General features: G+C 40.1%; 1 protein-coding gene across 6 annotated transcripts in view; it reads right to left on the bottom strand.

Moving 5' to 3' along the window:
* The window catches only part of GRHL2 (grainyhead like transcription factor 2), a 136,704-nt gene that overhangs the window by 29,543 nt on the left and 87,326 nt on the right, over positions 1 to 19,835 (bottom strand). For all 6 annotated transcript variants that reach the window (XM_017651745.3, XM_073229907.1, XM_017651744.3 and 3 more), the window contains 3 exons: positions 8,567 to 8,725; positions 4,630 to 4,717; positions 3,996 to 4,135 (listed from right to left, as the gene is read on the bottom strand). In XM_017651745.3, the coding sequence (XP_017507234.3) occupies positions 3,996 to 4,135; positions 4,630 to 4,717; positions 8,567 to 8,725 (387 nt within the window). The remainder of the gene's footprint in view (positions 1 to 3,995; positions 4,136 to 4,629; positions 4,718 to 8,566; positions 8,726 to 19,835) is intronic.

Below are 19,835 nucleotides of genomic sequence, written 5' to 3'. Positions count from 1 at the left end.
CTAAGCCAAATCTTGCTTTTGACATTAAGGAAATAGTTTAGCAGGAACTAAATATCGTTGTTTAGAAAGGCGGTAGAGCTGGGCCTGTGAGTAACCAATCCCATCCGGCCCGTAGGTGGGCTGACTCTGGACACTGTGCTTTGGTGAGGGGAGGGGAACAAGCAGGTCCATGGCCGTGTGGCCATAAGCCCAGGCCTCTTTATTCCCAAAGGGGATTGGGTTACCCTGGCATCCCACAGTCACAAAAATGAGGAGCCAACTGTCTGTAGGCTGGGCAGAGGACATTGAGCTCTGGAAGACATTCCTGGCCAGCAGGAAGACCTCTGAGAACAGCCTTCTGTGGGTGGTCAGCATGGTGGCTGGCAGAATCAGCTTTGCGTCAGACGTAAAGACATTAGGACGCATTCTTATCTGATGAAACAATAGAAATCCAGAGGGGATTTGCTATGTGTGTCAGTCCTCTTGGGTCACATATTTATAAAAATTTACTGCAGAATTTTCATGAGCTTTATCTGTGTGCTCAGGGCCCTTTCCATTTGGGTGAAGAACAACACCGAGGTTATTATCAGGCATCTACACATTAACTTCAAGTCACCTCTTGTCCTAGTGCATTTTTTCATGGCCCTGCCCCAGTGGTCTGGGAGAGACGCAGCTGTGCCTAGACTGACACCCTCCCTACAAACTTTCTCAAAGGTTCTTGGCCATCTCTGGGATGCTGCCAAGCCCAGACTGACTTATGTAACAAAGCTGGTTACCTGGAACCCTTTGGGAATGAGTCATCCTACTCATTAGTTCAGATTTCCATAGAGAACTTTTTCCTCTTAAATTTTTTTATATCTACTGTTGTATACTTTGATTCTCCTTAAACAGAAGGTCAGATGTTTCCTCCTTCATACGCCAAGTTTCAGGGTGCCATGGGAGCACCTGCCATTGTGATGTCCTAGAAATGGGACTGTTTGGATGGATATGCAGTGACCCCTGTAAGTGAGGGAGCCTGGGTACTGACCACACAACTGAACTTTTTGGAAAAAGTTCCAAAAAATATTCTTTTTGAAAAGGCCTTTTTTTGCTTGTTTCCTTAAATGTGGCATAATGCGTCTGTCCTGCCTGACTCTGGGAGAGTAACGGACAGCCCTCTGCAAAGTTGACTGGTGACACAACGATGGAAGCAATCTTCTCTTTTTTTTCTTGTGCTCCTGAATGACCTATACTACACTGTCCCTATCACTGTTCTTGCTTTGTCGTTTCTCCTTCTCTAACATAATGACCCACTGTTTCTTTCTAGTTGTTTTGGACTTCCTGCTCATATTCAATTTTTTGAATGTTTCTCAAACTTCAGTATGCATAAAAAATATCTGGAGACCATATCACAAATGCAAATTCCTGGAACTCCCTTCACAGATTTTAACTCGAAAACCCTAGAATGAAACTTGGGAACCTGAAATCTTAACAAGAACTCCTGTCATTTGGGGGAAGACTGTTCACAAACTACAACTGGAAAGACTGTTCTTGAGGGTGTGTGTGGGTGGGTGGTGTCCTCGTAGGGTTCAGGTGCCCTGAGAAAAGCCAATAAGCATACATCATCCAGAAAGATGGTACCTCTGCATCCCACCCTTTCTCCCAAGCTCCCCATCACTTGCTTTTAAAGGCATTCCAGACAAAGGCACAGCGAATGTGAGGCTTTAATGTGAGGAGAGGGAGCCTGCACCCTGGGTTCAGTCCCTCATAAGTTTTCAGTACTTGTCTGATGGCTATTCCAATCCACACGTGAATCAAAGCAGTGATGGGGAAGGAGGGTCATGTGTGCTCCCACTCCGCAGCCCATGTCCGTGGCTGACCAGGAGTCACTGTACTGTAGCCGATGTGCCTTCAGCCAGCCTCCAGGTGTCCCACTGACCCTGAGAGTGAGAGGGGCTGCTTGCTCTGCAGTTGGGCAGAGCCGCCATGCAGCCCATCTAAAGAAGGCGCACACCTGCAGCGGTTACTGCGCTGCTCTCTACTGTCTGCCTTCCTCCCCTACCTGCCCCCACTTACAGGCCCATCATTTGACCTGCCACTGCTGGCTCCTGTTTTGCATGTCAAAGTCAGCCAGCTGCTCCCGCATGCCCACTTCTAATGCCAGGGCACTGCTGTCTTCTCTCCTGCCTCTGGACCCATCTCCCAGGCGTCCAGCTCTTCCAAGGAAAGGCAGCCTTTGAAGTCCCAGGCAGCCACTGTAGGCGCTCCTTTCCTTCAGCCAAGCAAATTGATCAACCACAGAATATTCATGCATTGTTCCAGGGCGCAGCTGAGTGTGTTCCTTTGTTGCGAGACTCAGGCAGGCTCCCTCACTGAGCCCTTTAACTCTGACTCGGCCACAGGGCAAGCTGGAGGGTGGTCCCCAAATAGCAGGGCTTAATCTCACTGATGGCCCAGGGACACTGGGGCTGCTCTGCAACTGCCGAAACCAACAGACTGTAAAGGCTACCTATACTTTCCTTTCGATTCAGCCATAGGCTAGGGGCCCCACTCAGGACTGAAGGGGACCAGTGAGGCCACAGGAATGACAGTCATGAGCAGCCAGATTTGGTCACTTTTCCTCTTAAGACTCATTTCCAGCTTTGTATACTTCAGAGAAATCTTGCCAAGAGAACAGGTCATGCTGTGGGCTCTGACACAGAGCTGGAGCCAGGATCAGGACAGTAAACAACAAGAACAATTTAACTCAATTATCCCCTCTTCTGGGTGGTGTCCACCTAGCTTCATGGGATCCCATGGGACAAAGACTGTCAATACACACATCACTGTCACGTTCTTGGGAATTTTTTAAAAAATAAATAAATATAGGTGCTGGCCGTCATATCTTCATAAATCATAGCATCTTCTTTTCCCTTTGTGTCCTTGTTCCAATCAAACAATAAGACACGATAGGAATATTAAATTAGTTTTCAGTGGAATGCACTCTAAAACACTATGGTATTTTGTTACCATGTTGTGTCATGAACAGCAATGAAAAAGGTCTGGTTGTATAACTGTTTTGTCTTATACATATAATGAAACAACATGGGGGAGAAATATTCTCAAGAAAGAGAAAGTTAAACCAATAATGATTTTTCCTCCTAAAATAAGGTCAATTTCAATGAATGTCTGAACACTTTTTCAAACAATTTTAACTTATCACATTAAATAATATTAAACATATTACAGAAAGAAAAAATAATCCATCTCATAATCCTTCTTATCAATATTACAATTTTTCTCATTACTTTCAAGTTCAGGTATATACTGGGAATCACAGTTTAGACACAAATAGGAAATCTACTTTTTTTTCCACTCAACAGTATTATAACTCATTCCTATATTGCTACATAGTTTCCATGATTATAATTTTAGTGGCTGCATAATATTGCATCAATTTGAGCTAGTACAATGAGTTAATTATTGGATGTTTATGTTATTTAGTATTAGCTCTTTAATTTCACTTGTAGATATACCTAGAAGACAGGAACTGTTTTCAAAAAAGCTTGTCTATAGTCTCACTCCTCCTTTGGTATGAAATGATTTTACCTCTTCAATGGGAACTGTTCCTTTACTAAGGGGAAAATTGTCCATAGAGTTTTATTTAATCAAAGAATTTTTCCACTTGTGCAACAATCTGGAGTTATAGGTGCAGTTCAATTTCCCACCATTAGGCGGAGCCCTATTGCATCAGGCTAATCTCACATGACAAAACCAACAAAACAAAACTCAACAGGTTATCAGCATTCTTACTTTCTTCCTCTTTCAATGCTTTGTCAACACTTCACTAATCATCGGCTCACTCTCTTCTTCCTCTTGGTAAGTCCCCTCTCATGAGACATTTCTTTCTATAAAAATCCATTTTCTGTCGGGAGTGGTTTGACTTTTTGTGGAATGCCTGGAGTGTAGGTTTTATTTATAAGGTCAACACTGCCTGAAGTGATTCTATTTTAAGGCTCTCCCTGCCCCAAGGAAGGATGTCAAAGGGAAGGTCATACCTGTCCTGTCCTCTGCAGGTTTGCAAAGTGAACATCTGGGATGAAGAGGACGGGCTGTGAGTGCAGATCAGGCATCGTTTTGAAATAGGTGATGTCGCTCTTTTTCTGTAACGGTATTGCTGCCAACTTCCCATCAGAGGCTGGATGAGATCACAAAATCCACAAATGAGTGGGTGATGCGTGACTGTGAACCCTCAACTCTAAGTCCTAGTCTTAGCTGAAGTTTGTGATTTTCTCCTATGAAGCTTTCCAAATGCCACAGGTGTGAATACATTTCAAAAGCCCCTCTCTGCCTGCCACCTCCTTCCCCACTGCCAAACTAACCAAAAATGTGTGGACTTGGAATGAGCACTCCTGAGCACATCTCCCCTCACACCCCCTGTCCCTCTCTGCACTCTAGATTCCTCTCTGGAGAAGGTGTTGGTCTCCATATGACAAAGTCCCTCCTACTCAAACACTCTGTGCTCATGTGATTCTATTTGCTTTCCAGAGGGACAATTTAGCCAGTCTCCCCTGCTAGGGAAAAGCAAGCCATCCCTCGCATGTCCATGGTTTTACCCACAACCCACTACTTGCCCCCTGCTCTCCAGTGGATCCGCCCCTTCCAGAGCCCACCCTTTCCAGCAACACTCACAGTTGTTGCACTGGGTTTGAGAAGCCTGGCCTTTCCCCTTCTTTCTGTTCTGCTTTCTCTCTTCATCTCGGATTTTTCTTTCTGCTCCCTGACAGGGAAAAACAAAGACAGACAATGCCAGGCATTTATCCAAGCACACAAAAATACCATCTGCACACAAGTCTCGGGACTAAGAAACAAAATGAGGGGCGATGCATTTCTAGCTCCTGTCCATTACCACAGCATCTTTAGGGAATAGTAAAGTGTGGACTGGCCAGTAACCTCTAAACCTTTAGAAACTGCCCCCAAGACATCACACACAAAAAAGAGATTTGACGATATAAAAATTTAATCCTTTTGTTATGAAAACAAACCAATTCAAAGGCAAAAGACAAACTGATGAAAGTACTTAAAATAAAATATCACATACTGTATGAAATCTTTAATAAATAATAATTCAAATTTAAAAAACAACTAACATACCAATAAAAAAAATGGACAGGAGTCATGAAATAGGCAATTCACAGAAAAGGACACACAAATGGCTTGAAGTAAAACAATGAGATAATGTTTTCTTATCAAATTGGCTTATGAGTTTCCAGACCCTTAACATCAGCATCTGTAAATTAAAACTTGCCCACCAGAAACTCTTTACGTCACTAGTTTCTTGGAGCCCCTCTCATTCTAGGGCATCAGTGAATAACAATATGACATTCTCTATTCTTCTGCATTTTGGTTTGTTTTTAGTATTTTTTCCATCAACACTGTTTTAAAAAAATTATTATATGAGCATCTCTAAAGCACTTTCTTTCCCACTTTCAATTCCAACTATGACATAAAGGCAAATGGATTGCCCAGTGCCTCCATCCCATTTTTCCCTTCCTTTCTCCTTGTGTTTAATCTTTCTCTTCACTTCCATGAAGGAGATTCACAGACGGGGATTTTATAATCACCTGTAAAATATCTGGAATAAAGTAAGGGAATTAAAATTATTTAAATGCTCTCCCATTTGTCCTTTAAAAATTCTATGTTATGCATCATTTGAAAATGCTTTCTTAATCTTTCATATGCTGAATTAAAGATACAAGTTGATTTTTTTGTTTTGTTTTGTTTTTAAGGACTACCTTGGCTCTTGATTAAGGTTTTGAATCATAAATTGTCATTTTGGTATTTTATGTATAAAGTTGCTTATGAATTCAAGGAGTATGAGTTTGGAATCAGACTATAAATTGCATCTAGTTCCTCTACTTCTTACTGTGTGACACTGACAAGGTACTTTAGCTTTGTGACCACTGTTTTCTCAACACCCAACAATAGTGTCTGCTGACTTAACTGGCCCCTGTGTCATGGAGGCTGCCTAATTATTCATTAGAGTCTGTGCTGCTCTGATGGCTCAATGACTGGCATTAACTGAAATCATCATGACCTGAAAAGCTATTCAGATTTGAGAGGTGGGTACTACTATGCTGTATGTCCCTAAATCCAGGGCAGTGCTAGTTAATGGTTTCTTCTCTTGTCTCATGACCATCTCTGCTTTCTGTTCACAGAAGCCTACTTCTCTTTACATCCTATCACTGTTAAACCAGAACTTTCAGACATTTTAATGGCACAGTAGACCTTCGATACAACTGGCTGCAGCACCTCTAAGAGTGCTGAGCAATTCCAAATTAGCTACTAACCTCTTTTTCCCTTTCCTCTCTTCTCCTCAGGATCTAATCTGAAGTTTTGTTCTTTTACATCCAATTAATACCTATACTCAATTGACCAGCTTATTCTATTTTTCATATTCTCTCCCCATCCTCCCCAATTTTCAAATAATTGTACTGTCTATATTATCAGAGCACATCATATTGCCATTACTGTATCTCCATTTAGAATTAGACCTATAAGTAAATATATACTTAATGTTCACCATCAGTCCTCTTATCAGTGTCTTTACAGTCATATTAGTTGCTAAGTTTATTTTTTACTGGATTCCCCAAGAAGGATTATTCCTGGGATTTTTACACTTGTTTTTTGTAGGTTTGTGTATGTGTGAGGTTTTGTTTTGTTTTGTTTTTGCCTGTAGTCCTTACACTTAAAAGTTAGTTTAGCTGGATATAAAATCCTTGGCTCACATTTTTGTTATTTGATTACTTAAAATATTATTGTGTTCTGAAAAGGTGTTGCTGTTGAAAAGTTTGATAAAATTTCCTTATAAATGACTTATTACTTATTTTATTTTACTAAGATGCCCAAAGAATATTTTTAAAGTCCAATAGTTTAACAATTTGGTAATGGCTATCCTGTGTCAATTTTCCCAAGTATGTGACAGGCTGTTTAAATATATATACTTTCTATTTAAGTTTTTCTGATTTATCATTTTTAACATTTGTCCTGTTTCACTGTTTTTGTTTTCTTCCTCAAAGATTTCATTATATGTATACTGGATCTTCTTTATCTATTATTATTTCTGCATTTTTCTAATCTTTAGAATTTTGCTCTTTTACAACTTGTATTTCTCTTAAGGTATTATCTGTGATATTTACTTTTGTTTTGCTTCTAGTATAGTCTCTACTTCTGACCTATTTAGTATTTTATTTCTAAATTATTTTCTGAATTCTATCATGTCTCCTTTGAAATCATTCTATTCTCCAAACATCTCATTTCTGAGTCTTCCAATTGTGATTTATATTGATCTTCACAGCTTCTATGATTCCTTTAATTTCATTTAGCTCATTTTGGAACATTAGGCTACAGTTTTACCTGTTTTATTGGCATATCTGTCTCGCATGTATCCATTGTCCACTGGAAAGTCAGTCTGATCTTAATCTCTTTTCTCATGAGACATGGTATGATATTCAACTGTTTTTCTTTTCTGTTGGTCATTTTTAAGTGAAATGAATAGACCAGGATAGTTCTAGCTTCATAGGTCTCATTTTTTCTCTTCTAGTGTGTTTACAAAGTGACTTTTTTTTAAAAAAAAAAAAGGTCTTGAATATCCTGAGATCTGTTTACTCTGTATCCTTCCACCTCCTCCTTTTTATTTGGAACTTCTTTTTCCTTTGCACCTTTTTTTTGTTGTTGGGTGATGCTCAGCTCAACTTGGAGTCTACTTCCAGCAGCTTTTTCTCAGAGCAGAGTTTTTTCCTAGATGGGAACTTCAATTTATAACTTTCCAGAGTTCAGAGTCCCAAACACTTCAATGTTCCATTCCTTTGTACCCACCAACAAACTGGAGTACAGAGAATTCATACGCTTACTTCCCCACCACTCCAGTTTCACATACTGCCTTCAGATGGTCCACTTCACTCTCCAATGAGTGCTCCGGGGGTAATTTTGTAGGTTTCCTGTTCTTTGGCCTTCAAGTAGCCCAACTGCTCTCACTCATGATGCTCATATGACACAGGTCTTAAAATTGTTGATGTTTAGTTCCACTCATATTTGGAATTTGTAAGCATCTCTTGTCACATAATCATAGGATTTTAAGTTTTGATATTCTAACTACTGTTTCTTATGGTGGGTTTCCAGGAGGTGAAAAAACAACATCTTCTGAGTGCATGTTCACTAGTGAAATTATTTTGTAGATGCCATTTCCATCCTAAAAAGTTCTAGAAGATACACCATTTAACCCATGAAATAGTAAAGGTTATGTTGATATGTTCTGGCACAGGCTTATGCCCAGTAAAAACTATTAATCTATTATTTCAGTTACCTAATAAATCAGACTCATAGCACAGTGCAATGTCAGTCATTAACTTAGTGGCAAAATAATTGACTAAAAAAAATGCAGTTGACTGATGACTCCCTAGATATCTAATAGGAATTGGGAATGAACAATTATAACTCCCACCGTGATTGATAAGGTGGTGATTATTTAGACACTAATAGATAAGAGAAGGTGGCAAGGGGGAAGTGTCATTAAAAGTAATATCTAATAACAAAGATACCTTTATAACAAACTGTCATCTTTACTCACTTTGTCACAGAAGACCTTGATCTGACAATAAGCTCTATGAATGGGTTTATTGCTACGATTATTATAACTGTATGTATCAATTTGAATCATCAAAGGAAGTCCTTTCACCCCTTTTTGGGAGGAGAAATCTGTACTCAGGCAATTCACAGTGATGAAAATCTGAGGGAGAAAGGAAAGAGAAAATTCACAAGTCATCATAAAAATTAGGAACTATAAAAAAATACATAAGCTGTGGACTTCAAATCAAAATACTAAATAAACCTATAAGGGAAACTGAGGAATATTTCAGTACTCTGACATAAGAACATGCAGAGTACATAAAATGATTTTATGAGATAATTTGTAATCATAAATATATAAAGATTTTTGCTTCCATACTTAATCTTAAAAGAGACAATTGAAATCACTTTCTTTAAAGTGTATCAGCAAAGTTTTACTTGTTTTTCAAACATACACAAGTTAGCTAGGTAAAACACTCTATCTCTTCAACATTTATTAAAGCTGTACTTCTAATAATTATATCAATTTCTCTAATCTCTGACCTGGGGGATTAGAAAAACAAAAAAACAAAAATTAGATCACATTTTCCCTTATGCATTATTACAGTGAAACAGTTTTTGTTTGTTTAAACATGATAGACATCATCTGCTTTCCCACTTGACTATTACATATGAGACTGGAGACTATTTTTTATAATTTTTGTATTAGTGGTACCTAATGTAGTGCATGGCAGAGAAAAGGTGTTTAGTAAACATTTGAACATTTGATGAATGAATCAATGAGTTATCTGTAGAAAATCCACTAGAATGAGAGGCAAAAGCCCCAAGTTTTAGTTCCACTATCAAGAACTGCTGGAAACTCCGGACATGTCACCAGAATGAAAATATTAACATACTTGCATGTTAGTGAAAAGTGAAAGAGAAGCTGGATGAGGTAAGACATGAACTGGGAGAAAGGAAATGTAGGAAGGCAGCAGCATCCTCAAGTCACAGTGGCAGCATAAAGGCATACAACAAATTGCATTAATCAAAAAAAAAAAAAGGAAACCCAAGTAAATTATTAAAGATTATAGCATTGACCAGAACAACTAAAACTAACAGTTCATTATAAAATATTGGGGAGAATAAGGGGAGGAGTGTATATGGCTAAGTTTATATATAAACTAAAGTTTCACGTGATAAAAGTGTGAGTGCAGCACCTCGATTTATGTGGCAACTATATGACTATTAAGAGGAAGTCTGGGAAATACCAAGCATACTATATTCTACTATTATCTCTCAGTACTATTTTCATTTGATACCACATGTGTTATCCTTATTTAACATAAGGGTTTAAATCACTTATTGTTTTAAAATTGTATGTATAGTCATGTATTTTGAAAGCCACTTCATCAGATGTACTATTTGACTCATGTTTTGTTAGGTCCCCTTGAAATTTTGGTTCACCTGCAAACCTGAACAGACACTGGGAGGAAACCAGAAACCCCACCAATGCCTGTTTATTAACAGGAATGGTAGCGAAAAGGAGCGGCTAATGACACATGGAGATCAGCCCTGCAGAAGTCAAAGAACCACCGCCATGAGCTGCATTGTAAAAGCCACTCAAGTTTTTTATTTAACTATCAGTCCTAGTCTAACTCATTTCAAGCTCTATGCCTACAGGCTTTTGGTAGTTTATATAACCAGTTATCTCATTTTTAATGTTATATCTATAAAAAGATCTTATTTTATTTTATTTTGAACCCCTTACTTGATAATGAAAAACATGTTAATAAGGCACCTCATCAATAGCAGTCAAGGCCAGATGACAGGTCTTAATGACAAACTAATTACAAGAACCCTGTGCATTGTGCCAAAGGCTTTCAGTTTTCCAGCCACCATCTGAAAATAGGTGCTTCAGAATGATCTCATCATGAATACATTAATTTCATTCATTCATTCCTCTTATTTGTTCACTCATTCATTCATCCTGTAAACACAAACACAAGCCCATGGTGGGCCAAACACAATGTTAGACAGAGGGAATATAAAAGAAAGCCAGACGCCTGCCTCATGTTGCTGAAGTCCAAGGGGAAGACAGATGAGTAATCCTGCAAGAACCAATAACCGTCTTTAGTCAGGGCTCTCCAAAGAGAGATGCACACTCTGGCTATGAGGGCACAGAGTGCAGTGCTGAACCTGGAGAACATGAGTGAGACAAACCTGAGCAGACACTGGGAGGAGACCAGAGACCCCACCAATGCTTGTTTATTGGAAAAGAAAAGGAGTGGCTAACAATGCAAATGTCAAGTGAGCAGGGAATCTGAGTAAGACCACTAAGAAAGAATATGCCATGCCTGTTTTCTTACTGAACTTCCAGGGTAAAAGGAGACAGAAAATGTTGTCCACTGCTCCTGGAGATGCCCTTACTGCAGAGAACATTCATCCATGCCACAAATATTTTCACACCTGCCACTTCCCTGAGACTTTGTTACGTACTAGCATGGACACACTAGTTATGGTCCTGCAATCACACAAGTCAGATGAGGAGACAGAGACACTATGGTGCTCTAAGGATTATATCAAATGCTGATCTTTATCTCAAAAAAAAAAGCCTATTTTCCTAGGATCACCTGACCTCTTTCAGTGTTACTGTTATTACAACAATGGGGTTATCTTGGCTAGAATGTATAAGCACAGCTTTATGTCAGCATATCCATCAGTCACTCTCGGGAGCTATGCAGTTGTCCATATTCTTGGCCCTGTGATTCATGTAGATATCTTCCTGTTGGTGGCTGTAATCCACAGAGGCCTCAATCCAGACTGTTTTTTTCCACTCCCTCATAAAGCCTGCCTACTACAGCAGAAGCCAGAAGAGAAGTGTTCTGATGAATATTTCCTAAGCTAGTAGGATTCACAGTGGGGTCACTGATTTATCCACACATTAGTCACCGTGGACATATACTCAGTGAAACAGGATACAATGTTAATTGTGGTCTGTCAGCTCCAAGATTCAATTAAGGGAGCAGGGCTGACGGAATGTATATGTTTACAAGGGCCACTTGCATAGGACAGACCCACTGAAAGAGCAGATGCTTACTAGCAATATGTTACAATAAATAACTAAATCCTCCTTGGAGTGACTATATAACAGTCAGCCACCCCACAGAGGTCTTGAGATCAAATGAGCTACAACGCCCTAGATTCTACCTGGAGACACTTAGGCTAGAATCTCTTAATAGAGAAAGGTCCATAGTGGAAGGTCCAGCAGGCTTTCTTTGATTCATGACATCCTGATTTCATAAAAGTAAACATGAACATCTACCTCCTCCACTACACTGCACTGGCAGCTCCCAGAGTTGTCCTAACAGGCAGGGATTTTATAATAGGGTTGGCACAGCTTTCCTCTTGCCTGGCTGCCTGACTCAATAGCAAAGCACAGTTCAGGGCCCCACAGTATCAATCCCAGTCTCGCTGGGCTGCACTCAAATCCAAATGGTTGAACTTTTAACTGCATTTGGGGGTAGGGCAGTTGGGAAGGCATGGTAGGACATTAACTAAAACCTTGGCTTAGGAATTGATAAGCATGCATTTATTTCATCTTGCAAACCCAACCATGTCCCAGGTCCACACTCAGCAGGCAAACGTGAGAGCAAATTTCTTGGAAGTTTATCTACAAAGCGCATGCATTACAGAACTTAGGGAAAAGGTATGGTTTCCCACACCAAATGTTCATCCAAATGTCAAGCACAGAAAGTTCTTTTTAACTTCAGTAGGAGCTCTGATTATGTAAAGAGCATAAAAGTGCTGTGAACAATTGGACTGTCACCCCAAAATTATGTTAAATATGTTCATACAGTGTTTTCAAAACCTCAGTTACTTGTTTTCCTATAATTTGACAGCACATAATTTATTCTTTAGAAAAATATTCATTAAATTAGGTGTATCCAGGTAGATAACAGATATTACAATTTTACCACTGGTTCAAAGATTCAGATAGAGTGTTTCTAAATATCCCAAGACCTTTCCATAAATAGAGGCAGTCTCATGACAACTGACATTTTAAAAACAAAATCTCTTTTTACATATTAATTATGATTCCCATCCCCACTTTGTAGTTCCTACACAGACAAGTGACTGCACCCAGCTTAGCATGTCTGTCAGTTTACACTATGTGTGTAGAAAGATTTATTAAAATAAATACAGATCAATGGGCTTTAGAGTTACTATATTAGATTAACTACCAAGATTTTTCTGAGAGCATGCTATTAAAATAAATGGGCTTCTCCTTGATTTGCAAAGCAATGTGGGATTTTAAAAACAAGAATGTCTCTGATTTGATGGAAAGAATTTATTTTCCTTTTTAAACAACTTTATCTTGCATTTTTAAGAAGATACTTCTGATTAAAGAGAACTAATTTCCTTATGTTGAAATTCTAAAGAGCTCTTTTCCAAGAAACTGCACATGCCTCACCCCCCACCCCCCCGCAATACAGGGACATGGCACACATCAAGAAATCAGCATTTTCACTCAAAAACACGAACAATACATAAATGCTTAAGTGTTCCCCTGCCAATTTCTGTACTCTGTTTTCTTCTTGGTTCTTGGAATTATTAAAGACCTTATAGATGGTTTTCTTGTATTTCAGCATTTTTCTTACATCTTAAACAATTGTATTTGGGTGCAGATGCACTGCCACACTGAGGCAGAAAGACAGACTAAAAGTTGACAATATTAACATGTGAAATACTAGTCGGGCATTCATTCATTTCCTTCATGCATTAATTCATCAAATATGTATTGAGTGTCTTCTCTCTGTGCCTGGCATTACATTACCAGGTGGGACTCAAGAATGATGAGACAGACTCCCTGACCTCAGAAGGCTTGCTATTTTGTTGAGAATTCAAGAAACTTCTAGATTCCCCAACACCTCCATTTATACAGTACTAGAAATTATTTAAAACCTGATCATATATTTTTTATATTTTCTCCTGTAGATACTGTGGGTATGTCTGTGTATATACACATTGGGCTTACTCATATATTCAACCATTGTTTTCCATATTCTTTTAGTGCTCAATTTTTTCCATTTCCAGAATATACCAAGCTTGTTACCAGTCGATGGCATAGGCTACTTGCTGTGCCTGCCACCCCCCACCCCAGGTCCAATGCCATTGCCACTGATCACCATATCGCCATCCTTGTTATGATTCAGATTTCAGTCCAATGTTAACTCTTCAGCAATAACTGCCCCGACAGCCCCACCTATAGCTGTTTTCGGCCTGTTCCCACCCAGCCTACGACCAGTGGCTCAGGCCACCCCGCTCTCTTCTTTTTCCTTCATAGTACTGAACATTATTTGGGTCACCTTGCTGCTTGCTTGTGCAGGGCTGAGTTACCTGTCTGCTCCTTGGGGCTGCAGGCTGCTAAGGGGGGTCCTTGTCTGCCCCACACTCACTCCGTTCTCAGTGCCATCCCATGGGAGTTACTCAACAAATATTTGTCCAATGAATTAAAAGAAAATTACTTTTCTAAGTACACATGTCCCTCTTCATCCATGCTCATATTTTCATAAGCAAAACTGCCTAAGAACCAAGATTGCCTTGGGTAGTTGAAGTTGTCAAGATAATACAGTAGTTAGCAGTTCTGACCAGATTTATCCTCAAAAATTGTTATCTGTCTGTATATCAAACAAAAGTGGAATAAACATAAACGGAACACCAGCTATATATTCAGCATAAATCTATATATGTATGTACATGTATAAATGCTATGGAAAATACTATATGTAGATACTATGGCAGATACAGACATCTAGGGTGGGACCCTGCTTTCAAGGAAAAGTGGGCATAGAACAGTTTTCATGCTGTGGAATGAATATAATAAAAGACACTATGTTAAATATCCCAGACTATGCATGCTGCAAGAACTTGATGAAAAAGACAGAGCTCAACAAGTCAGCCATGGAGGAGTCCATGTAGGAGTCCTGAGCTAGATGAGAGTGGAGAAGAAAATGTGTGCTGGCTCTGGAAAGAGCAAAGAGAGCTTCCTAGTGCGAGAAGAGGGTTTATATTGGGGAGGTTGAGAAGGAGCCTGAAAAAAAGGGGGAAGAGGCCAACCAAGATGCCTGTGTCACTGTGCTCAAGTGCCAGACACTTGAGGTCAAGTGTGTACCATGGAGGCGAAGAGCTGATAGAACTGCGGCCACAGCACCCAACAGCCAAGCTACAGGGAGCACAAGGAGAGTTAGGGCTGAGAAGAAGGCCACCAGGTTCAGAAGTGAAGTGAGTCTAGGCCCCTTCAAGAGGCTAGACTCATAGAAGGAAAGACAAGAAGCTAGATTGCTGGGGGGAGTCAGGGCAGGAAAACAGAGAGGAAGCACCCTGACTGAGAAATCCAGCAGAGGAAGGTGGGATGGACTGGGACAGAGGCAGCAGGCAGCAGGGCCATGCAGAGGTCAGACAGGCATAGCACCTACTTTGGGACTATGATGTGTTAAAATGAGATCATGTTTTTAAACTGTAAACTGCCATGAAAACTGAAGAGTTCACTGTCATCACTGTGGTCATTCTCTTCTCAGGGATCTAAGGTCCCGGTTGGCCCTCTTCTCTGACTCCAAGCCCTTCCTCACCCCCACAGCACAGTCAACGAAGCCCCATCCATGTCACCTCCCCACCTGCTGCTGGAGGCTCACTTCTTCCTGTCTTCCTGATACCCCCGTTCAGATCCTCCTTCCTGTCAGACTGCTACAATAGCTTCCTGCCTGGATTCTCTCTCAAGGTATGGCATGATGTTATCTCCAAATAATTCAAAGGCAGATAAGTTGTGATGCATTTTAATTTAAACAAACACTTAAATAAGGTGAATTTAAAAACATAAAATCTATCTCTGCATGAGACTTTCAGAGGGGTAAAATCACAGGTTTTGTCAGGGAGAGAGCAAGGGAGAAATCTCTCAGCAGTTCTTCAGCTTTCAGGTTTTGTCACTAAACACCATCTTGTGAAACAGCACCTCAGGTTAAGGAAGAATCTGGAGATTGCATTAACAACGGGTTGGGCTGTTGCACAAGTCATAAGCTCCCAGTCAGAGGAGGAATTTAAGCACAGACTAAAAGATTCACTCACTCAACTTTCTGATCATTTGTTGTTATTTTAAACCTTTTCTGATCGTGTTTAACACTTAAAATTTGTCTTGAGTTTGTAATACCCGAATATAGCACAAAGTTCAAAAGGCACAAAAGGGTAAATTGTGAAAACACTGCCCAGCCAGCAGTGTTCCCCAACCAACCAACCAACCAACCAACCCATCAACCAACCGTTTCTAGAGCATCCTCCACAGCTTCTGTGGGTCCTACTAGAAATATGCTATGCAGTACATAACTTTTTCTTTTTTATACAAATGGTGACATAGTAAACATACAGTTCTGCGTCTTGCTTTGACAACAGATTTTGAAGACAGCTCTTTTTCTTTTTAAAGAGCCATGAAATATGGAGGAACAACTTCTTTAACATTAGGTTGTTTCCAGTCTTTCATCTCATAATGCAATGCATGTCTTTAAACATGGCTTTGTATACACATGCACATATAAATTACTGGCAGTGTGTGAGCCATGTCACTGGCGTATTCTTAATGTGACTTTTGTCTTCACTATTCTACTAAAATTACTTTCTTCAAGGTCAGCCTTCTTAACTGCATCCTTATATGCATGGGTTCAGAAATTTAGTGTGCATCCAGGCCTTGTCAAAATTTGGATTTCAGGACCCCACTCCCAGAGATTACAATTTAGTAAGGTCTGAGGAGGGAGGTCTAAGTATTTGCATTTCTAACAGTTGCCCAAGTTGAGGCTCATGCTGCCTTTGGAGGACGAGGCTCATGCTAGGAGAAACCACTGCCTGCAGCACGGACTTCACCAGCCAGGTTCTGCCCTCCTCCTCTCTCTGCCTCCCCTCCTCTGTACAGTCCTGACTGATCACTCCTGCCTTGTCTGCTTCCTCTTCCTCCACATCCCCTAAATGGGTGGGTCCCAAGTGCCATCCTTGACCCTGTTTTGCCCTCCTCCAATTCTCTTCACAGCAGTCTCATCCTTTCTGGTGTTCTACCATCCCCTTTACAGGCACCTCTGCCTCTCTCCCGTGTTCCACAATTCCCTGTTCTCGTGCTTTCTGCTCGCACCTGAGCACCCCTGGGCTGCTGCTCTTCCCAACTTCCACACGTCTAATTTCCACCTGACCCTTAAGACACAGCTCATATCCCACATCCTCCCTCACATCCCCCCTGATCCCACAGGCAGGTGATCTCTCCACATGCTGAAATATTTAGAAGTGAAGTGTAGGGGTGTGTGCATGTATGTGTGTACGTGTGTGTGTATGTAAGAGAGAGAGAGAAGATAAAGCAAATCTGGCAAAATATTAACAATGGGTCAATCTAGGTGAAGGATGTACAGTGTAAATTGTATTGTTCTTCAACTTTTCATTTGCAATTTTTTAAGATAAAAAGTTGGGAAATTGTTTTAAATAAAAAAGTTAACCCCCTTTCCAGAACTCTCCTGGCTCTTTATCATGTTACAGTTATTTACATTTATGTCTTAGTTCTCAACCCAGCCAGCTTGTTCTTTGAGAGCAGACATTCTGCTTGGCTTACCTGTCCATGACTTCCCACTGCCTGGCCTAATGCATGATACGTAGCAGGCAAGCTGCCTGGAAGGGATGGTTGCCCCTTTGTCAGAGATGATGTAGGAGGCATTGCCACTAGAACCTCCCAGTACCAAAAGGCAGTGTGAAGAGAGCACACGCTTCCAGCAGCCCAGGGTGGGAATTCCAGCTCTGCTTTGCATTAGTTGCACAACCCTAAGTAAGCTAGCTAACTAATCTGGGCTTCAACTTCTTCATTAGTTAAGTGAAAAAATTATATCCACTTAAAATATGGATATTGCATAATGTATATAAAGCATCTGGCAGAGTGCCTGGCATATGGTAATCCCTAAACAAATATTAGCCATGGTGCACACACACGCGCGCACACACACACACACACACACACACACACACACACACACACACTGTCAGTCTGTGAAATACAATTGTGTAATTGAATTCTCTCTGCACACATACAACAGCTCATGCATGGAAGTTAGAGAGCCCTAAGCAGAATTCAGGCCAGAAACCATGGATTCTCCACATTCTAACCAAAAGATCATAAGATCAAGCCGTTAATATCTTCAGGGAGATGCTTTCTAAAGATTACTCCTTCTGTATATGAAGTAGTTCCAGCTTTAAAGAGTTTTCTGCCATCCATTACCTTATAAAACTGGAACAAAGGCATGGCTTTGTTTAATTTCAATACCAAAGACTCCAGCAAATGTTTACCTTTTCCTTTTAAAGCTTCCTTCACCCACACCATGCCCCAGCGAACACATAAAAATGCCATTTGCCCGGCTTCACAGTGTGTATCTCGACCTTTCAAGACCCCTCCAAGGGGACTCCCACAGCCCTTTCTTTACTTTTGAGACCATGGAAGATGCCCTATAATTTATCTAACCTTCCATAAGATGACTTGTTTAAAATTGAGCCCTATTTAGGAAAACATTAGGATGTAACTTTTTCTTAATCAGTGATGTCTGCAAACCCCATTTCATCCCAGACTGTCTTATAAACAGAAAGATAACTCCCAGCCTGCTGGCGGGAGGTGGGGGCTGGGGGTTGAACCAGGTCATGAACCCATGGACTATCAGGAGTATGGGCTATTTTGGCTGGTCTTTCAGTTTCCTTTTTCATCCTGAAAATCAGTATTTACACATCTTCTTTCCTCCCTGCTGCCCAGCACTGGAGCTTGGCAAAAAGAGAACACAGTCCATTTAGAAACATCCCCTTGAGAGGCGCGATTCATCAAGACTACCAAAACCGAAATTTTCTCAAGTGCTGTGCTGGACACACAGTGGGGGCCCAATAAAAAATGATTAAATATTTCAGACCAAAAAGTAATGTTGGGAGAGAGAGAAAGAGAAAGAGAGAGAGGAAAGGAGGGAGAGAAAGAATACAGTTGGGAAAATTTAATAGATTCACCATGATTTGGTACTGAATTTCAAGCCAATCTTTCAATTAGCATAACCTTATTAGCCAGTCTCTCAAAAGGAGACTGGATAATTTGCAGTGTACAAAATGGTTAGAATACTTATATTTTCTCCAATTTACTACCTTGCCACAGAGTGTGGTCAAAATAATGCCATTTTCACCATCCTGTCTTTTAAGCTAATAAAACTGCACTAATAATGAGGAAAGAGAAACTGTTTTTTCCTATCCATTAGTAGCTAAAGAGCAAAAAGCTAGGTGTGGCTTGCTGACCACTCACTGGACCTCGACAAGACAGCACTGGGATGAGAAAGCAGTGACCCCAGAGTGAGAAAAGGCAGAAACCCAGACTTTCTGTGGAAAAAGAAATCACCTATAGGAGAGCTCTACTTCTATCTCACAATGTGAAACAATTCAAGGCATGGGCCACATTGACTGTGCTCATGTCCAGGGCAGCTACAGAGCAGTGCTGGGGCATTCAATCAATTTCATTTTCTTTCTTAAGGATGGATTTTCAAATATAGCTGAGAACTTTTTATCCTTTTCATTTTTTTTTCCTGCTTATTTTTATTTTTATTTTTATTTTTATTTTCCTGCTCAGCCAGCTGACTCATCTTAACACATCAAAATTTACATCCCTGAGACTCGGTCTCAATTCTTAGACGATATCTCCTGGTGTTAGAGACACACAGGCAATAAATGAGGCAAAAATATTAAGGGAAATAGGACTCAGAGGAAATATCAATCTGTATCCCCTCATCTAGCTTATTCTCACCATTCCAATAATTACATAGAAATCTCGTTTGTAAATCCAGTTCATTTAAAGCAACCAGAGGGACCCAGTGTTAGAGGAATCTATCCATAAAATAAATATTGCTTCTATGAAAATACCAGCTTGGTAAATGTGAGTTTTTGTTTATTGGATTTCTTAAGTTACAAACATTCTATTCCTTCTGCAAGCTTCATTTTCCCCAATAACAATCATCATTCTAGCTTTGATTTTTTTTAAATGAAAAACATTAGGACTTGTCTTCACTGTTCCTAACAGAAAAAAAGCACAAAAGAAAAAAGTATAAGAATAATGTAAATGGTATGAGACTAGAATCCAGAATACCAAGTAAAAGTGTGGAAAATGGAGACTACATGTGTGAGGATGTGGAGAAAAAAACACTGATATGTTTCAGACTTGCATATTAGAAAGCAGGCACTGATCTTCAATTAAT

Source organism: Manis javanica, chromosome 2 (genome assembly GCF_040802235.1).
Source record: "Manis javanica isolate MJ-LG chromosome 2, MJ_LKY, whole genome shotgun sequence".
Taxonomy (NCBI): Eukaryota; Metazoa; Chordata; class Mammalia; order Pholidota; family Manidae; genus Manis; species Manis javanica.
Note: the sequence above shows the minus strand (reverse complement) of the source record. Positions and strands in the feature narration are given on the sequence as shown.